The 25,313-nt window shown below is 41.5% G+C and overlaps 1 protein-coding gene across 1 annotated transcript in view; it reads left to right on the top strand.

Annotated features, from left to right (window-relative positions):
- ZNF318 (zinc finger protein 318) overlaps nucleotides 1-18,818 on the top strand; it is a 35,598-nt gene extending 16,780 nt beyond the window's left edge. Inside the window, exons 5-10 of the mRNA XM_055263119.2 lie at nucleotides 1,369-1,468; nucleotides 5,184-5,485; nucleotides 12,023-12,226; nucleotides 12,691-12,790; nucleotides 14,008-14,126; nucleotides 14,414-18,818. Of these exons, the coding sequence (XP_055119094.2) occupies nucleotides 1,369-1,468; nucleotides 5,184-5,485; nucleotides 12,023-12,226; nucleotides 12,691-12,790; nucleotides 14,008-14,126; nucleotides 14,414-17,740 (4,152 nt within the window). The 3' untranslated portion in view covers nucleotides 17,741-18,818. The remainder of the gene's footprint in view (nucleotides 1-1,368; nucleotides 1,469-5,183; nucleotides 5,486-12,022; nucleotides 12,227-12,690; nucleotides 12,791-14,007; nucleotides 14,127-14,413) is intronic.
- The last annotated feature ends 6,495 nt before the right edge of the window (nucleotides 18,819-25,313 follow it).

Below are 25,313 nucleotides of genomic sequence, written 5' to 3'. Positions count from 1 at the left end.
AGAGCAGTAGATAATTCCTTATCTACATCAAGATAAGGAATACATAATAGAAGAATTTTGAGTGGAAGAGTTAATACATACTATTAATTATAAAGGTACTTATACCTAGCAACTCACTTTGTTTAGAAACATAAAAATGTAATGTGTCTAATTAGGTTTGCTCATAAAAGTTAAGACCTCTCCGGGCGTGGTGTCTCATGCCTGTAATCCCAGCACTTTGGGAGGCTGAGGCGAGTGGATCATGAGGTCAGAAGATAGAGACCATCCTGGCTAACACGGTGAAACCCCATCTCTACTAAAAATACAAAAAATTAGCCGGGTGTGGTGGCACGCGCCTGTAGTCCCAGCTACTCAGGAGGCCGTGGCAGGAGAATTGCTTGAACCTAGGAGGGGGAGGTTGCAGTGAGCCGAGATCATGCCACTGCACACCAGCCTGGGCAACAGCACGATTCCATCTCAAAAAAAAAAAGTTCTGAAGAAAAATATTAGAGGGCCAGTCTCATTTTTTTCCAGTTAAAAAGTTTTGGCCAATTATTGGGAAGACAAAAAACACTTCTCTTAAGTTTCTATTGGACTTAAATACCCTGAACTTCAGTCTTTAGTTTTACTGAAGTCTTTTGGGAAAGGGAATAGGTTGAATATAGACAAAACTTTACAGACGGTGTTTGGAGGTCATACACTTTCTCTTTACTTTCCTTTTATAAATGTAGTCCTTAAGTCAGGGTGCTGATAATACGTAGGTCTATTATAGACACATACAGGCCTATTATATGCTGGTATAGTATAGACAAGCCATATTTGCTTTTTTCCATTAGGTAGTAGTATAGTTGAAAGATCATGAGTTTTAGGGCAGGTATACCTGGATTGTAAATCTACTCTTAATGTGTGACTTTAAGTATTCTACTTAATCTTGTACAACCTCAGTTTTCTGACTATAAAATAGAGAAAATGTTGTGAGGATTAAACAACATGCTACTCTGGGCCTACTGCCTATGGGTTATCCCTGGTTTGCAGGGAGCAGTGAAAATAAACAAACAACATGAAATATGTCCCTTACCTATAACACATATGGTTCCTTTATCCATGGTTCCCTTTGGAACTTAGAACCACTATCTAATAGTTGCTATCAGTGCCCTAGATGCTTCCTGCAAAAAACAACCTTCCTGGACAGTATAGTTTTTGAAAAGATGGACAGTTCTATTCTAGAACTTAGAACGAAATATTACTTCGACTGTAAGGTCAGAGCCTGTGTGCAGGCATTTGGATCCTTACATTCAGATAATGTCTAGCATGAAGGCTTCTGGAAGAGAGAAATAGAAAAGAGAATGTTGGAGGAGATGGACTCTCTTACCACTTTGTATTTTGCAGGTTATTGAAGAGAGGGAAAAACTAAAGAATGACCGGGAAGCCCGCCAGAAGAAGATGTACTATCTTAGGACCGAGTTAGAGCGGCTTCATAAACAACAAGGTATCAGCTGCTTTGCATGACTGCCTTTTTGTAATAACTTGCGTAGGAGACCCAGATTTGATACTCTCACACAGGTTCAGTAACCTGAAGCTTCATTAAAAAAATTTTTTTTGACATAAACTTACAAAAAAGTTGTAATAATAGTGCAAAGAATTCTCAGGTACTCTTCTCCCAGATGATGGTGATGATGATGATGATTATTATTATTATTATTTGAGATGAAGTTTTGCTCTTTCACTCAGGCTGGAGTGAAGTGGTGTGATTTCGGCTCACTACAACCTCTGTCCCCCAGGTTCAAGTGATTCTCCTGCCTTAGCCTCCCAAGTAGCTGGGATTACAGGCACCCACCACCATGCCCAGCTGATTTTTTTCGTATTTTTAGTAGAGATAGGGTTTCACCATGTTGGCCAGACCCGTCTCAGCCTCCCAAAGTGCTAGGATTATAGGCGTGAGCTACCACGCCCTGCCAGATTATTAATATTTTAATATACTTATTATATCTTTTTCTCTCTGTCAATTTGTGTGTATGTGTGTGTGTAATTTTTCCTGAACTTTTTTTTTTTTTTTTTTTTGAGATGGAGCCTTGCTCTGTTGCCCAGGCTGGAGTGCAGTGGTACAGTCTTGGCTCACTGCAACCTCTGCCTCCTGGATTCAAGTGATTCTCAAGCCTCAGCCTCCCAAGTAGCTGGGATTACAGGTGTGTGCCACCACACCTGGCTAATTTTTGTAATTTTAGTAGCGATGGGGTTTCATCATCTTGTCCAGGCTGGTCTCAAACTCCTGGCCTCAAGCAATCCTCCTGCCTCGGCCTCCCAGGGTGCGGAGATTACAGGCTTGAGTCACCGCACTGGCCTTTTCTGAACTTTTTAAAGTAACTTGTAGATGTGATGTTCCTTTACTCCTAAATACTTAAGTATTTCCTAACAACAAAGAAGGTACATAACCTTAATACACTTATCAAAATTAGGATATTAGCAGTGATACAATACTATTATCCAGTCTACCAATCTTACTCATATTTCACATTGTCCCGTTAATGCCCTTTATAGCAAAAGAAAATGCAAGATTATATATCACATTCAGTTTTCACATTCCTGTACTCTTTAATCTGAGTCTTTGTATTTCATAACATTAACATTCTGGAAAATAAGAGGTCATATATTTTGTAGAATATCCCTTAATTTTGATTTTTCTGTTTCCTTATGATTAAATTCAGGTTATTCATTTTTGGCAAGACTATCACAGAAATGATGCTGAGTTTTTATCAGGTGTTGATTTGTCCCATTACTGGTGATGTTAACTTTAATTATTTGGTTAAGGTGGTGTCTGCCAGATTTCTCCACTATAGAGTTACTGTTTTATCTTTTTCAATTAATGTGTATCTTATAGAGGAGATACTTTGAGACTATGTAATTATTCAGTTACTCCTCAAACTTTCACCCACTGGTTTTAGCATCCATTGATGAGTCTTGCCTGAGCCAGTTATTATGATAATAGTTATTTAAAAACTTTTTTTGAGACAAGGTCTCACTCTGTCACCCAGGCTGAAGTGCAGTGGCAGTGGCATGATCTCAGGTCACTGCACCTCCGCTTCCTGGCTCAGGTGATCCTCCTGAGTAGCTGAGACCATAGGCATGAGCCACCACGCCTGGCTAATTTTTTTTTTTTTGGCTAGAGGCAAGGTTTTACCATGTTGCCAAGGCTGGTCTCAAACTCCTGAGCTCTGTGGCCTCCCGAAGTGCTAGGATTACAGGCATGAGCCACTGTGCCTGGCCTGTGATGGTTATCAAATAGTGATTTTTCAAGGTTCCTCATTCCTTCTACCTTTATTAGTTGGCTTTCTACTGTAAGAGGGAACTTCCTAACCCTCACTCCCATTTGTTTATTCATTTATATGAGTATGAATTCATGGATTCTTCATTTGATAAGTTATAATCTTTTATTATCATTATTTTCATGCTCAAATTGTTCCAAATCTGGCCAGTGGGACCCCCTGTGAGTTAGCTCCTGTGTCCTTTCAATATGTCTCCATCATTTTTTACTACTTTCTTTTTTCTTCTTTTTCTTTCTTTCTTTCTTTTCTTTTCTCTCTTTTTTTTTTTGAGATGGAGCCTTGCTCTGTTGCCCAGGCTAGAGTGCAGTGTGGCGCAATCTCAGCTCACTGCAGCCTCCGCCTTCCAAGTTCAAGTAATTTGCCTGCCTCAACCTCCCAAGTAGCTGGGATTACAGGCGTGTGCCACCATGCCTGGCTAATTTTTGTATTTTTAGTAGAGACAGGGTTTCACCCTGTTGGCCAGGTTGGTCTCTAACTCCTGACCTCAGGTGATCCGCCCGCCTCGGCCTCCCAAAGTGCTGGGATTATAGGTGTAAGCCACCGCACCTGGCCTTTTTTTCTTTTTTTTTAAGAGACAGGGTCTCATTCTGTTGCCCAGGCTGGAGGGCAGTGGTGCTGTCATAGCTCACTGTAGTCTTGAATTTCTGGACTCAAGTGAGCCTCCCATCTCAGCTTCCCAAAGCACTGGAATTACAGGCATGAGCCACAGTGCCTGGTCTTTCCTTAAATTTGGCACACACACACACAAAAATGTTCCCTGATGCCTTCCTTTTTATTTTATTTCTTTATGCTTTTAGGAATTCACATACACAGTGAAGAAAAGAACATAACAAGGCTTCTAAATACTGATAGTATGAAAGAACAGAGTGAAGAAGATATAATTGCTTCTCTCTGGGTTTGGACTGTTTAGGGATGAGAAATTGAGTTATTTATCCTGTGAGGATTAACACCAGAGGATCTGCAGTTTGGAACAGGAGATAACATTAAATAAGCCAGCTGGGTGTGGCGGCCCACATCTGTAATCCCAGCACTTTGAGAGGCTGAAGTAGGCAGATCGCTTTGAGCTCAGGAGTTCAAGACCAGCCTGGTGACATGGCAAAACCCCATCTCTACCAAAAAAAAAAAGATAAACCAGAGGCAAAACCTAAACCTCATTGAAGAAGTTGTTAAAGTGTCCTTAGATCAGATAAAGTCAAATATATTACCCTCTAAATAATTCTTCAGCCCTCTGAAGAGAGGACAACTGCTAAATTCATAGTTACAACACTTATTAATGTTTTTGAGAGACACACAAAATTATATATACTGTTATGGGAGTTCATGGAGCCCCTGAAGCCTGTCCATAAATCCTTAGCTAATAACCTTTACACAAAAGATAATGTCATAACCCATTCTTTACCTTCATAGAAGCTTCACTTACACCAACCCATGTGGAAGGAGAGTCTCACTTGCTCTTAGAAAAAAAATTGTTTTTTGAGACAGAGTCTCACTATCACCCAGGCTGGAGTGCAGTGGCATGATCTTGGCTCACTGCAAGCTCCGCCTCCTGAGTTCAAGCAATTCTCCTGCCTCAGCCTCCCAGGTAAATAGAATTACAGGCGCCCACCCCCATGCCCGGCTAATTTTTTGTATTTTTAGTAGAGATGGGGTTTCACCATGTTAGCAAGGCTGGTCTCGAGCACCTGAACTCAAGTAGTCACTCACCTTGGTCTCCCAAAGTGCTGGGATTACAGGCATGAGCCACCATGCCTAGCCGCTCTCAGAAACTTTTGTGGGCAAAGATTTTGTAACCGTAAAGCTCTGACAGATTACTGCTTGTAAATGAGAAATGACTCATCTTATTTTCCCTGTACTTCTTTTTGTTGACATTTGACTGCTCAGGGGAAATGCTGCGCAAGAAACGAAGGGAGAAGGATGGCCACAAAGATCCTCTCTTGGTGGAGGTGAGTCGGCTTCAGGATAACATTATGAAGGACATTGCAGAGCTACGGCAAGAGGCAGAAGAGGCAGAAAAGAAGCAATCTGAACTGGACAAAGTGGCTCAGATCTTGGGAATTAACATCTTTGATAAATCCCAGAAGTCTTTAAGTGACAGTAAAGAGCCTACAGAGAAGCCTGGGAAAGCAGAAAAATCTAAGAGCCCAGAAAAGGTGTCATCATTCTCAAACTCCTCCTCCAACAAGGTAACAACTCAATTTTTCCATTTCTATCATCTTTTTTTTCCCTTAGACTCCTATGGTTTTCTAACCATTTTCTTAACTTAGGTTTTCAAACTGTTCTTACTCTTGTTAATTATTTTCTTACAGTGTAGATCAGAGCATGGTACTCCTCTTCAGAATTTCAGCAGTTCCTTGTTGCCCGCAAAGAATCCAAAATCCTCAGTATTCAGGACCTTCTATGTTCTCGTTCCAGCATTTACTCCCTAACCCACTCCTGTCTGGCTTCTGATCTTCTCACAACTTGTATATACCCTTTTGGGGGGTTCATATTTAGCAACTATGTTCATGTCTAGGTCACTACTATGTTGCTAAAGTCAGTAGATACATTTTACTTCTCAAATGAACAGCATTTGAGGCCAAGAATCACTTTCTCCTACAAATACTCTTTTCCCTTGGCTTCTGTCACACTTCTTTTCCTCATAGTACATTGTATGCTCCTGCTTAGTATCCTTTGCTGTCTATCTCTCGTGCATAATCTTTAAATTTTTGAGTTTCTCAGGGCTCAGTCCTTGCCCAGTTCTCCAGAATTTGCTCCTTCTTTCTAGGCCATTTCATCCAGTCCTATGCTAAAATGCCATGTGACAATTGCCAGTTTTATGTTCTAGTCAAATGAGTCTTCTGAGTGTCTAACGACCTAACTCACCATTTCCACTTCATTATCTCATAGGCACTTGAAATTGAGCATGTCCTAAACTAAATTAATGTTTGTGCTCAACCTCCTTCCAACTGTTTCTTCCTCCATTGTTATGCATTCTCAATGAATGGCATACTGTCCAACAGTTTTCATGCCAACAACTTAAAAGTCACTCTTAGTCTTCTGCCCTCCCTAACTGCTCCATACGCAATCAATTACAAATTCTGTCAGGTACCTCTCCAAAGTGAATCTCGATTCCATCCACCTTATCATCTCCACTGACATTCAAGTCCAAGCCACATCAATTTTTTCTTATGTTGCTATGTTAACTGTTTTTGCACATATAGCCAGTGATCATGATACTTAATCCAATCCCTTGCCTACCTCCTCAGCCTCATTTCATGCCTCTTTCCCTCTTGCTGACTGTAGTTTCATTACTAACCTTTTCATTCCTCAAACGTATCATCTCCTCTCATCACCTCACATTTTCTGTTCCCTTTCTTTACCATGCAAATTGAACTCTTTCCTTATCTGCTCTTCTAACTAACTACAATGCGTCCTTTAGATTGGATCTTAAATTACTTCCCTGACATCCATCTCTGATTCCCTAGACTGTTAAATTTGCCTGATATACACTCCCATAATATCTTGTAATTTTCCTTCTTAGCATTTATGACAGATCTGATTTTATAATTAAATGTGTTCCCCTAATTTGATTTTAAGGTTCAAAAGTTACAGGGACTTTATATGTGTCATTGTTCAATATGGTTCTCAATACATAGCCCAGGGCCCGGCACATAGTAATGAATACTGCTGAAGAAACATTATATTACATCTTACACTGCGTCACCTCAAAATGCAATTTTCCAGATGTGCAATATCTGGTATTACACCTCTCTGGTTTTGCATAAATAATCCTATTAGCCTGGAATAATCTTTCTCCCAACCCCACTCACCTATTAAAGCCCAATTTGGATACCACCTCTTCCATGAAGAATTTCCAGAATTTCACCCAGATCTAGTCAGCCTTCTTTAGCACTCTGTAATTTTTTCCTTTGTAAAATTTATTTCGTTGTCTTATTTGAAGACTCTTCTTACGTCTGTCTCCACTAAATGAGAGCTTCTTTTTTTTTTTTTTTTTTTTTTTTGGTTAAAGATGGGGTCTTGCTATATTGCCCAGGCTGGTCTTTTTTTTGAGACGGAGTTCTTGCTCTGTCACCCAGACTGGAGTGCGGTGGTGCAATCTCGGCTCACTGCAACCTTCGCCTTCCAGGTTCAAGCAATTCTTCTGCCTCAGCCTCCTGAGTAGCTGAGATTACGGGCACGTGCCACCACGCCCGGCTAATTTTTGTATTTTTAGTAGAGACATGGTTTCACCATATTGGCCAGGCTGGTCTCAAACTCCTGACCTCGTGATCCGGCCTCCCAAAGGGCTAGGATTATAGGCGTGAGCCACCCTGCCCGGCTTTTTTTTTTTTTTTTTTTTTTTTTGAGACAGAGTCTTGTTCTGTTGGCCAGGCTGGAGTACAGTGGCATGTGGTGTGATCTTGGCTCACTTCAACTTCCGTCTTCCGGGCAGTTCTCCTGCCTCAGCCTCCCGAGTAGCTGGAGTTACAGGCGTGTGCCACCACACCCAGCTAATTTTTGTATTTTTAGTAGAGACAGGGTTTCACCATGTTGGCCAGGCTGGTCTTGAACTCCTGACCTCAGGTAATCTACCCGCCCCGGCCTCCCAAAGTGCTGGGATTACAAGCATGAGCCACTGCTCCCGTCCCCAGGCTGGTCTTGAACTCCTAGGCTCAAGTGATGATCCTCCCGCTTCAGCCTCCCAAAGTGCTAGTATTACAGATGTGAGCCACCCCACCTGGCCCGAGAGGATAAAAGAGGAATCTTTTTTATCTTTGTGTTTCCCATGGCATACAATATGTCTAGCACATAGTACATCCTCAGTTAATGTTGAGAGGTAGGAAAGAGAATATATTCTGTATTATCACCCAAGCTCTATTTTTTTCCGTGTCTTCCTAGGAGAGTTTTCTTTCTCAACCAGGTGGGCCTAGTCTTTTATACCTGGGTCTTGAGTCTAGGTAGGGCCTTTGATGGGAGAAGAATTTAAAAGCTCTGGTCCATATGTGTGGTGTGCGTGTGTGTGTGAAAGAGAGACTCAGAGGCTGGCAGAGATGATATCCTGGCTCCCTTCATGGCCTTCTCCGACAGTAGCCGGCTGAGGATGCTGAGGTGCCTCGTTACAGCCTCATGAGAGTACAGGCCTAGGCTCCCCACCTGCCTCTGCTAGCCTGGGTTTGGGTGTGGTCATGGGTTTTGGCTGGCCTATTGTCTACAAGTTTTCCGTCTTGTTTTGCTACCCCTTTCCTGGGCTTCTGGCTGGAGAGAGGAGGTTTCTGTTGGGGCTTTTCTGGTCTGTGCCCATTGATATTTCCAGGTTGCCAGCTTCTTCAGCTCCAAGTCTGGAATATACGGGGCAAAAAGTGAACCCAGGAACTTACCACTGTGTGACTTCTTGGGTCCTGCGGTTCCTAGCCAATCTGCCACTTTCTGTTCACCTTTCAGAGTTTTCTTATGTTTGTTTCATACAGACTGTCTAGAGTTTTTAGCTGTACATAGCGGGAGGAATATGGAATTTTGTCTAATCTATCTTCCCAAAGGAGAAGACTCATCAATAATTTGTTGAGAGTGTGAAGACTTTAGCTGGGCATGGTGGCATGCGCCTGTAGTCCCAGCTACTCAGGGGGCGCAGGCGGGGGAAGATTGTTGAGCCCAGGAGTTCCTGGCTGCAGTCAGCTATGATTGCATTGCTGCACTCCAGCCTGTCTCTTAAAAAATAAAAGTGTGAAGAGTCTTGAGTTTGAGAACCTCTGCTCTAAAGGATACAAAGTGCAGTAAGTCACAAATTCTTGTTCTTGGGTTTATAATCTTGCTGTGAATGTGACATATTAGAAGTTTTTAATATTTAGCACTTTATGTTAAATGATATATTTTTTTAAATAAAATAAGCTATATCCAATTATAAAAAAAAAAAAATAAAATAAAAGCTCTGGTCCTTTGTAATTGACTTATACATTGGATTTCTATTCATATACCAACCCAATGATAATCTGTCATCTTGATTTGGGTGAGTCTTCATGGTCTCTGAAACTAATGGATATGTTACAATTCAGTTTTCATCTCAGCAGTAAGGAATATTATGTCCACAGCCTTTCTTTCCTACCTGTCCTTGGTATTTCTTCTGTCTTTACCTCTCTTTAAAATGTATAGTTGGTTTGAGGTTTTCTTTCCCTTTCTGTTCATTTCAGAAAAGCACATACAAACTTGTAATTTCATCTACCTAGAGACACCTATTATTATTACTTTTTTTTTTTTTGAGACAGGGTCTCTCTCTGTCACCCAGGTTGAGTGCAGTGACACGGTCATGGCTCACTGCAGCCTCCAACTCTCGGGTCCAAGCATTCCTTCCACCTCAGGCTCTCCAGTAGCTGGGACTACAGGTGCTCACCACCACCACACTTGGCTAATTTTTGTATTTTTGTAGAGTTGAGGTTTTGCCATGTCTCCAAGGCTGGTCCCGAACTCCTAAGCTCAAGTAATCTGCCCACCTCAGCCTCCCAAAATGCTGGCGTTACAGGTATAAGCCACTGGGCCCAGCCGAGACCACTGTTATTAATACCTTGGTGTATAATATTATTAATACCTTGGTGTATGTTATTCCAAATGCATTAATTTATTATTAATACCTTGGTGTATGTTATTCCAAATACATACACCAAGGTATTAATTTATTATGTATTCCAAATACATTAATTTATTATTAATACCTTGGTGTATGTTATTCCAAATACATACACCAAGGTATTAATTTATTATGTATTCCAAATACGTTAATTTATTATTAATACCTTGGTGTATGTTATTCCAAATACATACACCAAGGTATTCTGTCCATTAATTCACTTAACAAATACGTATTGGTCACCAATAAAGTGTCAGGAACTGGTCTAGATATGGGAAGTATCACACTGAACAGTATAGACAAGGTTCATATTCTCATTAAATAGCAGAAGACGATAAATAAATAAGTCCATGTTAGGTAATGATAAGTGCCTTAAAAAAGAAAACAGGATAAGGAGTATAGAGTGGTTAGAGAAAGTATTTTGGATAAAGTGATACTCAACGCTGTATGCTAATTTACATATCTTCGTTGATTCTTCAAGTGTATTTTATTAGTTCTTCTCAGTATATCATGAACATCTTTCCATGTCAGTAAATACACTTCCATAATACCATTTTTAACAACCTTATTTTTTGTTGTTTTGTTGCATGGTTAAGCATAATTTATTTAACCAATCAAATCACCTGTTGTTTAACATGATAATTTCCGTAGGATAAATGTCAAGGAGTGAATTGCTGGGTTAAAGGGTATGCAGTATTTTGAGGTATGTAATGTATTCCTAGATTATCTTCTAGAAGATGGTGCCAGTTAATACTCCCGCCAGGAGTGTATGAACTCTCCCATCCCCTACCTGTCTGGTGTGATCTCTTTAGTGATTCTTGAATAGGATTCAGGTAGGGAAAGCGTATCTTTGAAGCCCCAATTGTTTCCCTTTCTCTATCCTACCTTTTTCCCTGCATGAGCCAATATTCCAGGTACCCAGCTCTTCATCTTATATACTATAGAACCCCATTCATAGTGAGCCTCTGAGTTGCAAAAATTATCTTTTTTTCCTGTGCCTTACTCCTGAACATTAACCAGAATTCTCATTTCTTGAGTGCCTTGTTCCAGCTTGGTAATAAATTAATTCGTATTAAAATATTTGCTGTTGATAACTTTAATATTAAGGAGTTGATATATTTTTAAAAAGGATACATGTTAACAGTGTTAAAATTTTTTTTTTTTTTTTTTTTTTGAGACGGGGTCTCACTTGTTGCTGAGGCTGGAGTGCAGTGGCACAATCTTACCTTACTGCAACCTCCGTCTCCTGGGTTCAAGTGATTCTCGTGCCTCAACCTCCCAAGTAGCTGGGACTACAGGTGCACACCACCATGCCCGGGTAATTTTTATATTTTTAGTAGAGATGGGGTTTCACCATGTTGGCCAGACCTGTCTCGAACTCCTGGCCTCAAGTGATCCGCCCACCTCGACCTCCCAAAGTGATGGGATTACAGGTGTGAGCCACCGCACCTGGCCTCTAAAGGTGTTAAATTCTAAAAGTGATATTTTAGGCAGTTAAGAATGTTTTTCCTAGATTCCTTTAAATCATTCTACATAGATGACTTTATCTATGTGTAGTTGTATAGTCTGCTTTATCTATGTACACCAACCCTTCTCTCCAGTTTTTCATACCAGGATGCATGTGATGAGTTCACTATCAGCTATTTTCTGCATTTGCTTTGCTTAGCCTGTCAATTACCTTTTCCATATTGGTTTTTCTTCCCTCCCTAGTCGTCACAATTTTCAAATTTAACTGTTTAGTTGCATAGGTAACATATTCAACATTTACTAAAGGGTATACAGTGAAGAGACTCCTACCCATCCTTGTTCTCCACTTTCCTTCCCCAGAGGCAGCCAGTGTTTCCACAACCTTGGCTGTTCTTCTAGAGATATTTTAGGATATGTAAGTAAATATATTGCCATTATGATTTACTTTTTATGCTGTGATAACACTATGAAGTCAAATAGTTCTGTGTCTTAGAGACATGTTTCTGTTAGGGTTCCCCCCAACTTGTGCAGCTTTAAACACTGGAAATATGGTCATATGGCCCTATTTCTATTATTATGGCCACTTACTATTTCTAAGAGAACACAAGTCTAGATTGCCTTGAATTCCTTGTAAGTACAGATTTTTCCCCTCTAGGAATCAAAAGTAAACAATGAGAAGTTTCGTACTAAGAGCCCCAAGCCTGCCGAAAGCCTCCAGTCAGCCACTAAGCAGTTGGATCAGCCCACTGCTGCTTATGAGTATTATGATGCTGGCAATCACTGGTGCAAAGACTGCAACACCATCTGTGGGACCATGTTTGATTTCTTCACTCATATGCACAATAAGAAGCACACACAGGTTGGTATCCTACTCTCTGTTATTTTCACTCCCACCCTCACTCTCTTCAAACTTCTATACCCCTATCTGCATTGCAAAGCCGGAAAAGGAAACATTCTCATATGGGCAGGAGCCCCAATCTGAAGAGCGAAGAGACACCAACAAAGGAGACACCATCCCCAGGGCTCAGTCCAGGGGACTTGGCTGTAACTAAACACCATGACAAGTGTAAGTGAGGTTTCTGCCTCTTTTGATTCCTTGAGTACCTGATTTTTTTGTTTCATTTTACCTTTTTCTGTTACTTGCTCTAACATGTGTTTACCTTTTCCACAGGTGATTTCCATTTAAACAGTTGGCAGAGGGGGTGGGGGTGGGTAGCTGGGGGCTTCTGGTCCCCTGGCCTTATTATGGGGGAAAAAAAAGAGAAACGTGGGTCATTGAGCTTTTAGTGCTGTTGTGTGAGCACATCTGCCTCTTACAAATAGACACTGGATCCCTACAACAGACCTTGGGCTTCAAAGACCCAGAGTGAGGCCAAGCAAGATGCCATAAAGCGTGCTGACAAGATAACTGTTCCTGCAAAAGGTATGTTTCCTTTTTGCCTCCTTTGTGGTTTCCTTACATTCAGTTGAGGAAGAGGTGTCCCTGAGCTAACATTCTAGGAAGCAGCATAGCATGAGACAGCCATTCCTTTTAACAAAGCTGCGAGAATGGCTTCTGTGTACAAAACAGTGTACTAGGTCCTGAAGCTATAAAGAGATCTATAAGACCATGATCTCTACCCATATGGCCAAAAACCTACTACTCACTGATGTTAAACATAGACATGTCACTTAAAACAGAATTGTCTTTGTCATTGGCTTATGGGCCCAAAATCTTACTTGTTTGGAATCCAGGTTAAAAAGGACAGGAGATGCAGTAATTTAACTGCCTTTTCAACTAAGAACTGTACAATATTTTGAGTCATTGTTATTAAGGGGTAAGTGGAGACGCAGAAACTTCCTTTGTCTTTAAACTTTCCAATTTCTTTCTTTCTTTCTTTCTTTTTTTTTTTTTTTTCTGAGATGGAGTCTGTCTCTGTTGCCCAGGCTGGAGTGCAGTGGTGCGATCTCTGCTCACTGCAAGCCCCGCCTCCCGGGTTCACCCCATTCTCCTGCCTCAGCCTCCCGAGTAGCTGGGACTACAGGCGCCCGCCACCATGCCTTGTATTGTTTGTATTTTTAGTAGAGATGAGGGTTTCACTGTGTTAGCCAGGATGGTCTCAATCTCCTGACCTCATGATCTGCCCACCTCTGCCTCCGAAAGTGCTGGGATTACAGGCATGAGCCACTGTGCCCAGCCCATAAACTTTTCAATTTCTTACCTTCACAAGTAGCCAGTGCTGCTACTATATCCTTGAGATCTACAGAAGATAGTTTCCTCAGTAATTAATACCAACATGAGAGATCATCATAAAATGGTAATGGGCTATTTGGGAGTATAGTTTTTGTATCTCCTGAGATGCTTAGTGCTAGTTAGGGTTTGAGGAGACTCAGCAACAGGAATTAATCTGGCATAGGAAACTCCTAAATTAACCAGTTAATGTTCCCAAGAGGTAGAAGAAATAGAGGACTGTAGTTCAAGCCTTAGGTTGGAAAGACTGTGCCATTGGGATTCATCTAAATACTGCTTCTGACTTCAAAGTGGGTAAGGCCCTCTATACTGTAACCATTTTACTGCAAAGGGGTGGTGGGATTTCCATTGGTTGCTGTCATTCTGGGTGGAATCGACTTATTTCCTTGACTTTTTTCTACTTCTTCCAGGCTCTGAGTTTCTGGTTCCCATCAGTGGATTTTATTGCCAGCTCTGTGAGGAATTTTTGGGGGATCCAATTTCTGGGGAGCAACATGTGAAGGGTCACCAACACAATGAGAAATACAAGGTTGGTCTTTGTAGTAGGCTGTGGAGTTTCCAACTTTTCTGAAGTAATTATTTTGACTTTGTCAAATGGCGTCCGAGCCAGAAAAAGCCATTGACACTTCAAATTCCATATAACCTCTGAGTTCTCCTCAATCCTAGTGGGAGATGCTCAGCAGATAGCATCCCATATGTCCTTGAGGAAGATTATTCTGGGGATTTCTACTAAATGAATTCTAACAGTAGCAGGGCCGAGATTTTTTTCTCTTGTATTTTCACCAGTTTTTGAGCCTTTATCTTTTTTCTTCCCAGAAATATGTGGATGAAAACCCATTATATGAGGAGCGGCGGAATCTGGACCGCCAAGCTGGCTTGGCTGTGGTCCTAGAGACAGAACGGCGACGGCAGAGTGAGCTAAAGCGCAAACTTAGTGAGAAACCAAAGGAGGAGAAGAAAGAAAAAAAGGCAAAGGCTGTGAAAGAAGTAAAGGAAGATGACAAGGTCTCTGAGAAATTAGAAGACCAACTGTCTGAGGGTAGGAACTCCCCTGAAAAAGCTGAAAATAAAAGGAACACTGGCATCAAACTCCAGTTAAAAGAAGAGGTAAAGAAGGAATCACCAACATCATCTTCTTTTGGGAAATTCAGCTGGAAGAAGCCAGAAAAAGAAGAGGAGAAAAGTTCAGTGGTGACCCCAGGTATCTCTAAAGAAGAGATTGTAGAAAGTAGTAAGGACAAAGAGGATGGCAAAACTGAAGCTGCGAAGGCAAAGCCTATCAAAATCAAGCTCTCTGGGAAAACTGTTGTTGCACATACCAGCCCTTGGATGCCTGTTGTGACAACTTCCACACAGACTAAGATCCGACCCAACCTGCCTATCCCATCCACAGTACTCCGCAAGTCATGTTCAGCCACAATGAGCAAGCCAGCTCCTCTTAACACCTTTCTATCTATTAAGTCCTCTGGAACCACTGCTAAACCTCTGCCAGTGGTTAAAGAGTCTTCAGCTGATATCCTCTTACCTCCAGACATCATCTCCAAAGCATTTGGAGGGGAAGAGGTGATTCTAAAAGGGTCTCCAGAGGAAAAAGTGGTGTTGGCTGAAAAGAGTGAGCCATCTCATTTACCTGAACAAATACTACCACCTCCTCCACCACCCCCACCTCCACCACCTCCACCACCCCCCGTTATACCTCATCCAGCTGCCCCGTCTCCTGCTCAAGCAAATGCTATCTTGGCTCCAGTAAAATCAAACCCAGTTGTATCTCAGACTCTCAGCCCTGGCTTCGTGGGTCCTAACATTTTGAACCCAGTGTTGCCTGTAGCCATCATGGCCTCAGCACAGCCAGCTGCCATTCCTTCTGATGAGACAGCTCCTGGGGTGAGTGAGAGTGACCGAGACCAGACCCTGTTCTCTGTATTAGTACGTCCTCCACCACCCCTCTCAAGTGTGTTCAGTGAACAAGCCAAAAAGTTAGAGAAGCGAAATTCATGCTTAGCCACAGCCAATGCTAAGGACCTGTATGACATATTCTATAGTAGTGGTGGAAAGGGGGCCCCTGAGACTAAGCTAAGTGGTGGTCCATTGGCCAATGGGGAAAATAGCAACCTCTCTAGAACCAAAAGTTCAGACACCTCTTCTACTTCTCCTTTGAACAGCAGTGCATCCCAAGAGGAGTTGCATCAAGATGGGGGTTTGGTCACTGCTCCTATAGTTAGCAACTCTGAAAAGCCCATTGCAAAAACTCTGGTGGCCCTAGGGAAATGGTCAGTTGTAGAACATGTAGACCCAAAAAGCACAGGCAGCACCTATGGCTTCCTACAGCCTCTGACAAGGTTGTGCCAAAGCAGGCCTTATGAAACAATTACCCCAAAGACAGACACTTTGGCCATTTGGACCTCTAGTTCCTTCCAGAGTGACACTAGTAGGGATATATCTCCAGAGAAGAAGAGTGAGCTTGACCTGGGAGAGCCAGGACCACCTGGTGTAGAACCACCTCCTCAACTGTTAGATATACAGTGCAAAGAATCTCAGCAGTTGGTAGAAATCCACCTCAGAGAATCTGTTAACCAGGATAAGGAAAGCCAAGAGCTCCATAAATCTGAGGATTGTAGAGAAAGTGAGATAGAGACAAACACTGAACTGAAAGGAAGGGTAAAGGAGCTGTCTGAGGGGATAGTTGATGAGGGAGCAAGTACCAGCATTGGACCCCACAGCATAGAAGATTCTAATTTGAACCATGGGAACAGATACATGTGGGAGGGAGAAGTAAAACAGTCCAACTTGCTAATGATTGACAAAGAAGCTGAACAGTCCAATAAATTGATGACAGGAAGTGAAACTCCAAGTAAAGTAGTGATCAAATTGAGTCCACAGGCTTGCTCTTTCACAAAGGCAAAATTAGACTCATTTTTATCAGAAGCTAGGTCTTTACTCAACCCACAAGATACACCTGTGAAAATTTCTGCCCCAGAGTTGCTTCTTCATTCCCCAGCCAGATCAGCTATGTGTTTAACAGGTAGTCCACAAGAGCAAGAAGTTTCAGTTGTTAGTGAGGAGGGGCTAGAAAATTCAGCTCCAGAATCAGCTTCTAGAACTTCTAGGTACAGAAGCTTCAAACTCAAAAGAGAAAGATCAAAAGACTTTCAAGTTAAAAAGATCTATGAGTTGGCTGTTTGGGATGAAAACAAGAAGAGGCCAGAGACCTGGGAGAGCCCAGAGAAACCAAAAGCAGAAGCACTGGAGCTACAAGATGTCCATCCAGAGTTAACAGTGACAATAGAAAGCAAGGCCCTAGAAGACTTTGAAGCTACAGACTTAAAGATAGAGGAGCTTACTGCCCTGGGGAATCTGGGGGATATGCCTGTTGATTTCTGCACTACTCGGGTAAGCCCAGTACATAGATCCCCAACTGCGTTGTCTCAGAAAGTGTGTGAAGAAAATTCTATATCACCTGTAGGGTGTAATTCCTCCGATCCCACTGACTTCGAACCAATCCCATCTTTTTCTGGGTTTCCGTTAGATTCTCCCAAAACCTTGGTGCTTGACTTTGAGACAGAGGGTGAACGAAACTCATCTAATCCCAGGAGTGTTAGGATCCCTTCTAACATTTTGAAAACTGGACTTACAGAAAATGTTGACCGTGGCTTGGGGGGCCTAGAGGGAACACACCAGGCCCTTGACCTGTTAGCAGGAGGAATGATGCCTGAGGAAGTAAAAGAATCTTCCCAGTTAGACAAAAAAGAGTCACTCGGATTGGAAGTAAAAACAATTAATTCTGCAGGCCTTGGGCCATCTCCTTGCCTTCCAGACCTTGTTGACTTTGTCACACGGACCTCTGGAGTTCAAAAAGATAAACTATGTTCTCCACTCTCTGAGCCAGGTGACCCTTCTAAATGTAGTTCCCTGGAGTTGGGGCCATTACAGCTAGAAATATCGAATGCATCTACCACAGAGATGGCAATTCTGCAAGTAGATGATGACAGTGGCGACCCTCTGAATCTGGTTAAAGCTCCAGTGTCAAGGTCCCCTCCAAGGGAGCAGGTAATTGAAGACAATATGGTCCCTCAGGAAATGCCTGAACAGGAAGCTACAGTTGGTGCCATCCAGGACCACACAGAACCCAGTGTTCACAACTAAGAATAAATACCTAGAGCTACTTGTGAATGAATCATTGGCTTCTAGAAATCAGATGCCCAGATGATCCAGGACTAATTTGCTATCTCGTCTGGAACCTACACCAAGAGATGCAGTCAGCATCTTACAGTAAATGTTCATGGAAGCTAAAAAATTAACCTCCTTTCCTTTTCCCCTTAAAACACCAGACAAATCGATAACAACTTATATATATATATATATCTGTAAAAATGTATTTTCTGTTAATTTTTTTGCCAATTTATTTTCTCCCACTTTGTCATTAAAATCAAATGTCTAACTGGCTCACCACATAGTGTGCTTTGATTGTATTTTGGCTTTGACTCTGCCATTTCTGAAATGGGGAGGATGGAGGCAACTGACCTCTCCAATTGCTGTGTTGTATTCCTACCCAATTTCCTGGGCAGTTGATGCATCTCTGGGAAAAACACCAGAAAGCTTGCTGAAATGGAAAACTTGGAAGAATTGTTCATCTCTTAGGCTTCCATTTGGATGGGCCTGCCTTAACATTGTTTGAAATGCAGCGTGAGTAGCTCTTTTGTTTACTGTTTACACCTCTTATTGGCATGTCAACTCCTGTACTTCCCTTACTCTGTTGCCTTTGTTGAGATGCATTGTCCTGCTAACCCACAAACCTGTTTGGAAATAAACATGGAAGAATATCTGGCAGGCTTACTTTTAGAAGACGACAAATCGGTAAGGCTTATTCATGGTTCATTGCCAGGAGCAGATATGCTTTTGAGATCACTTTTATTTTTGAAATGGCCTTTGTTCATTGTATTGTGATCCAGTAACACTTTGTATTAAATTGTTTAGCAGCCATTTGTGTTGTGAAGGGATAGAAGATCTCTGAAACTTGTCTTGAGATTAAACTCATTCCCTGTTCCACAAACCCATATGTATCCTTTCCTCTACCTCCTCCTTTCCCAATTAATTTCCACCATAGTATGATGTTTTGGGTTGTATATTTTGTTAAAAAGATTAAAGAATTTATGAGTTGGCTTGGACAAGTTTAACTTTATTTTTAATGTGTTAATTACTTGGAATAAATGCATTAATCTCATGTTTCCTTCTGGATTTTTGTTTTGAAATCACACACATTTGAACTCCAAAGGAAAACTAGAACAGTGAATCCCTGCTGCCCTATTGTCTATCCTCACCCCCAACCATGCTTTCCTCACTTGTCAGAATTACTTCATGCCAGAATGTTAAGATATATAGTCTGCCCCAGCGCAGCCTGGATGGGTAGTGAGTAGGCAACAGTTGTCTGGTATTGGCATCTTCCTATTGTGAAGCTTTTTATATACCTTTGTGTTGACTCTCGGTAGGCTTTTCTGGGAACTGAGCTCCCCTAGGACAATCAGGTTCTTGCTCTTGGGAATTAGGGATCTCAGTCCTCAGATTTTCTATCTCTGTCCCAGTTTCCTCTTGATATCCCTGTTGTCAGCAGTTTATAACCTGACTCAATAGGGCCTTCAGAGTCTTATTTACCCACCTGTTCCTCAAAGATAATACAAAATTGCCGATCTGTATTAACCTCCCTGCCCCTCCAATTTCTTTTTTCCTGTTTCCTTATGTACAGAGCTATAAAATCCCTAGGTCAACAATGGGAAGGATTTTTAATTTTTCTTGACTAGTGTCAATTTAGAAATCATTCTGGCCTCTCTTACCATGTTATGGAAAGGACACAGATTTGGGAGAGCTAGATCCTTGACTGTGCCTCAGTCATTTACCTTGCTGTGATTTTAGACAAGTTAGTTTACCTTACTGTATCACAGAGTTGTTTTGTGTTGTTTCCTTTGAGATAAGGGTTGTTATCTTTATCCTAGCACCAATATGTACAGGATCAGGGTATCCTGCCCATGTCACCTTTCTAGCCCTGGTTTTTAGGACAAAGCCTGGGTTCAATGCAATTTTCTTGCTTGGAAACCATAGACTAACTCAAAAGATGCCATTTAGAAGAGTTTAAACCCAAGTAAGCTTCAGAGAGATTTGTTTTCCCAGAGAACTACTCCCTCCCTGTTCTAGCAGGTTATCTATAGGAATTCAGGGAACATAATTTTTAATGCCACTTTGTGCTGATTTTCAGTCCTGTTCACTTAGTTCCACTTCCCTTTAGGGAGAGACCGATGGTGTTAGGGAAAGAGTCGGGAGGAGGTAATCATATCAAGATCCCAGTCCTAACCTTACTTCCTCAGAGGGCTTTGGAATCTTTCTAGGTTAGGAGGGGGCCACTTGAGTGAGAAGAGAAAAAGGCAAAATTGTAGGAAGGGCAGAACTAGTTCAGGTAGCTAGGGCTGGAGTACTTTGAGCCTAAGCTTTGGTAGTAACTCCTCTTACATTCTCTGGATAACTTCTCAGGATTTACACCAAAGGCATCTACCAATCTGCGGCTTTTTCAAAAATAATGCTCACTTAAGAGTTGTGGGAGTGGCATTCTTTATATCTTCCTTGAACCAGCAGAGGGAGAACTTTGAGGATTCTGTATTCTGGGCAGGAAGTGTTGCTGCCTCCTTCCTTTTGGTTAGTGGGATCTAGCTTTGAAACCTATCCAGAGAAGACAGGTGAAAGGAAGGACAGAATTCTAACCCAGTAGCTGGAGATAGAGCATATTTTTTTGTTGTTGTTCTCTACTATCACAGTACTGAATAAACTTTCAACTTAGGAGACTTAGGCACATGGTAGAAATGGGCCCTGAATTTTAAATGCAGCTTATGGTGTAATATAACTATGTTTTAAATTTTACAAACATCAGGAACAACTTTTATCAGACATCCTCAATTGTGAGAAGCAGATGATCAGCAATTACGTTTAAATTTGGGCAAATACCTAATTTTACCTAAGGTGTATAAATAACCTGCTAAAAATTCCCCTTGGCCTTACAAATGGGGGCTTCCTGCTTTACAAGCCATATTATATTCACAGGGCACGTAATACTCTGCTAATATTGCTGAATAATATAGTTAAGTATTCTTATTTCACCCATGACACTTCATCTTTCTAAAACGTCAAAAAGTTAATATTTTGGTAGCAGAGCATGCCAGCACATAGTCCATTTATCAGTCTGCCAGATTCAGGGACTGAGGAAGAATGGGGTGGGGAGGTGGACATACAGGACACATGCATCCAATAGGAACATGAAGAGTAATTTTAAAAACTGGAGGAGGGTTCAGAGAGGATGTAGCCTGTAACAGAAATAAGTGAGATAGTTTCTTTTATATATATGGTTTTACATATACTATATATAGTTTCTTTTATATATATTATACAGATAATATATATATAAACATATATATAGGCAAGCTTTGTTAATATATTAATATATATCCCTAAAACTTGGTTCTCACCTTAACAAAGCTTACGTACCAAATCTAGGATAAGAACCTAAACAAAGTCTTCATTTATTAACAATTTATGTGAGAACATGGACAAATGGAAATAGTTTTGTGAGCACATCTCTTCTTTAGAGTTTAAAATTGCAGTAATGTTTATGTAATTTTTAACTAAGTTATGTATACAATATTCATCGATAAGCCACGAAGTTGAATTTATAATGAAAATCTTCTACTCTTAAAATCACAACTCTCCTGATTTGCCCTCAACCCATATACACTTTCAGAAGAATACATATAAAACATGTATGTTTATGTTGTAGCACTTAACATGGTTGTAATTTTACATTTATGTTTCTTTGATTAATATATGCTCCCCTTAAGTACATGATAAACTCCCCAAAGCAAGAAGTCTGTCTTTGCTTACTACTTTTTTAATCATTGTATTCACAGTGCACAGTTGTCTGGCATATAGCAGGTACTCAATAAAAATTCATTGAAAGAATCAATGCAGTAATAGTAGCGGTTTTTATTAACAAATTGTAAATACTAGCAAATTATAAGTCGGTAAAAACTAAATTGCCTATTGTATTTTCTGGGTGTTCAGCACTCTAGAAGCCAACTGTTCTCTTGCTTCTGTCCTGGGTCTTTGTATACAAAGCACTGTATCATTGAGGCATGTCAAGGTTGCCAGTGGTTCCCTCACTTCAACAGCATTCTGGAATAATGGTGCCAGGCCATGATGGGAACACTGCTTCTGCAGCTCCTAGAAGAGAAACTGAGGATGAGAAGGAGTTAAACTGACCTTACAGTTAGCAAAAAAAAAAGGTTTTGGGGATCCAGTTTTCAGATGGCCTCCTTTTTCCTTCCAGCCAGACTTCATAACCATGTTGAAGTCAGTCAAACCCCAAACCCCTCTGATTGTTGAAGAAGTAATTCAACATTTATGGTCTCCAGCATCCTCTTGTCATCTCATCAAAACTAAATCGTAACCAAAGAAGGTTGCCTTTGGGAGAAGGAAAAGGAATGCTATCACTTTTTATTTTGTATATTCTGTTTTGTTTCAACATTGTGACCATGAAAATGCATTTTATATAAAATATAAATGTTTTATAAACAAAATATGTATACATGCACACATATGTATAAAATGATAATATGTAGTAAGAGTTATCCAGTGCTGTGGAATTATAGGCCAGTTTTTTTTTTTTTACCCCTCTGTATACTTTTCTGTATTAAAATTATTTTTTTTAAGTTGTGTCTCTCCTACTCAGTGCATCCCTGTTTTCTTTCACACCTCTTGTCTGTTTTCCATCATTACAAATAGGTCCTGCTGCTTTTCCCTCAAGACTTCCTAAATTCTCCTATTTCCATCGATGCTGGGCAACATACCTTCTTCAAGAATGTCTTACCATTCTTCTTCCTTTCTTCCTCTTCCCGTTCTTTCCCCAACCTCTGTTGAACTGGTTGTTCATTAATGTTGTACAAGCACTTGGACATTAAATGATATAAATCAAGATACCTGTTTCACAAAGTAATACAGGTACACAAAAGATAACAAAGTCTTTGTCACATGCAAAAGGACAGAAGATAACATATCTAGATGTAATGATTTAAAGACTTACAGGCTTTGGTTTCATTTGTGGAGGATTAGGCAAGAAAGAGGTTTTGTAGAAAATAAGGGAAATGAGTATGTTTAAGGGAAGTGAACGAACAGGGTGAAAACAGGCAGAGTTACATAACGGGAGAACAAAAGGTAGAGGATGTGGAGAAAGCAGAGATAAAATCAACCATATTAAGATATTATTTTCTTTCGTCTCTCTGATACTCTGCCCCTGCTAAGTTTCCACCCAGCCTTCCTGTAACCACCTTCCTAAGGATGACTATGTTCACATTGTTACTGACTCTCACCCACTTATCTTCCTTTCTTTTCAGGGGCAATTCCAGAAGTCTTCAGATTTCCAAAAGGAAGGACTGCAGCAGACATTTCTGCCCCCAGAAAGGCAGGGATAGAAACCACAGAGGCCACGGAAATGATGGGTGCCCTTGTGGCCAGTAGGCAATCACCTGAAGGATCTGACTTCCAGAAGGTGGGTATGACTGATGGGGGTGGGTATAAGTTGTAGAGAAGATCCTGTCATTTTAGCTGCCAGGAACTGGTGAGTTGGGTGATGAATGTGTATATTGTTGTACCTGCAGAGGATGAACAAGTTTAGAACGTACATAGAGGGTATGTATTTTAGACTTGCCACTCCTCACCTCATTTAGCATTGAATAAATTATTCCTGAAGCCCCATCTCTCATTTTGTGCATGATACTTACATTAAAGCTATAGAGTTCAGGTCTTCATATTCTTCCTGGGCCCTGGGCTCCAATGTGCCCCTAAGTAGAACATCTCTTATCTTAGTTCTAGCCTCTTTTATTGGTCCATACAAAGACAAAGTAAAATTGGGTATATCGTTAGAAGATTGGGGTATGAGTAAGCAAAGGAGACTCAGTGAAGCGGGGACAATCACAAAGGAGATGTTTGATCCTTCAATATCAGACTACAGGGCAGCTGTCCACCAGTTTTCACTCAGTCTTGTACTTGTCCCACACACATTGAAACCTCTGGTACACAGTAGCAGGCAAGCATCATTTCAAAACATCAAGGAAACCCATTACTCTCTGCTCATTTAAAATGCCAGTAGGGGACCAGGCATGGTGGCTCATGCCTATAATCCCAGCACTTTGGGAGGCTGAGGTGGGTGGAACGCTTTGAGGCCAGGAGTTTGAGACCAGCCTGGCCAACATGGTGAAACCCTATCTCTACTACAAATACAAAAATTATCCAGGTGTGGTGGCGCACACCTATAATCCCAACTACTCAGGAGGCTGAGGCAGGAGAACTGCTTGAAACTGGGAGGCAGAGGTTGCAGTGAGCCAAGATCATGCCACTGCACTCCAGCCTGGGTGACAGAGCGAGACTCCGTCTTGAAAAAAATAAAAAATAAAATCCCAGTAGGGGCTGGGCATGGTAGCTCACACCTATAATCCCAGCACTTTGAGAGGCCGAGGTCAGCAGATCAGTTGAGCCCAGGAGTTCAAGACCAGCCAGGCAACATAGTGAGACCCTGTCTCTACAAAAAATAAATTAGCCTGGCATGGTGGTCCATGCCTGTAGTCCCAGCTACTCGGGAGGCTGAGGTGGGAGGATCGCTTTGAACCCTGGAGGTTGAAGCTGCAGTGAACTCTGATTGCACTATTGCACTCCAGCCTGAGCAACAGAACAAGACCCTGTCTCAAAAATAAATAAAAAACTAAAAATGGGCCAAGCGTGGTGGCTCATGCCTGTAATCCCAGCACTTTGGGAGGCCAAGGTGGGTGGGTCACCTGAGGTCAGGAGTTCGAGACCAGCCTGGCCAACATGGTGAAACCCTGTCTCTACTAAAAATACAAAAATTAGCTGGGCATGGTGGCATATGCCTGTAATCCCAGCTACTTGGGAGGCTGAGGCAGGTGAATTGCTTGAACCCGGGAGGTGGAGGTTGCAGTGAGCCTTGATTGGGCTACTGCACCTCAGCCTGGGCGACAGAGACACCATCTCAAAAAAAAAAAAAAAGGGCTGGGTGCGGTGGGTCATGCCTGTAATCTCAGTACTTTGCGGGGCCAAGGCTGGCAGATCACTTGAGGTCAGGAGTTCAAGACCAGCCTGGCCAACATGGTGAAACCCTGTCTCTACTAAAAATACAAAAAATTAGCCAGGCATGGTGGCAGTCATCTATAATCCCAGCTACTTGGGAGGCTGGGAGGCTGAGGCAGGAGAATCGCTTGAATCTGGGAGGCAGAGGTCACAATGAGCCAAGATTGCGCCATTCCACTCCAGCCTGGGCGACAAGAGCGAAACTCTGTCTCAAAAAAAAAAAAAAAAAAAGAGAAAAAAGGAAAAAATGCTAATGTGTACTTTTTTTTTTTTTTTTTTTTTTTTTGAGACAGAGTCTTACTCTTTCGGCCAGGCTGGAGTGGAATGGTGCGATCTCAGCTCACTATAACCTCCACCTTCCGGCTACAAACAATTCTCGTGCCTCAGCCTCCCAAGTAGCTGGAATTAAGGCATGTGCCACCATGCCCTGCTAATTTTTTTATTTTTAGTAGAGATGGGGTTTCATCGTGTTAGCCAGGCTGGTCTCAAACTCCTGACTTCAAGTGATCCACTCGCCTTAGCCTCACTAGGTGCTGAGATTACA

The sequence above is a fragment of the Symphalangus syndactylus genome, chromosome 23 (assembly GCF_028878055.3).
Source record: "Symphalangus syndactylus isolate Jambi chromosome 23, NHGRI_mSymSyn1-v2.1_pri, whole genome shotgun sequence".
Taxonomy (NCBI): Eukaryota; Metazoa; Chordata; class Mammalia; order Primates; family Hylobatidae; genus Symphalangus; species Symphalangus syndactylus.
The sequence above is the reverse complement of the archived record's forward strand: the minus strand, read 5'-3'. Positions and strand labels throughout refer to the sequence as shown.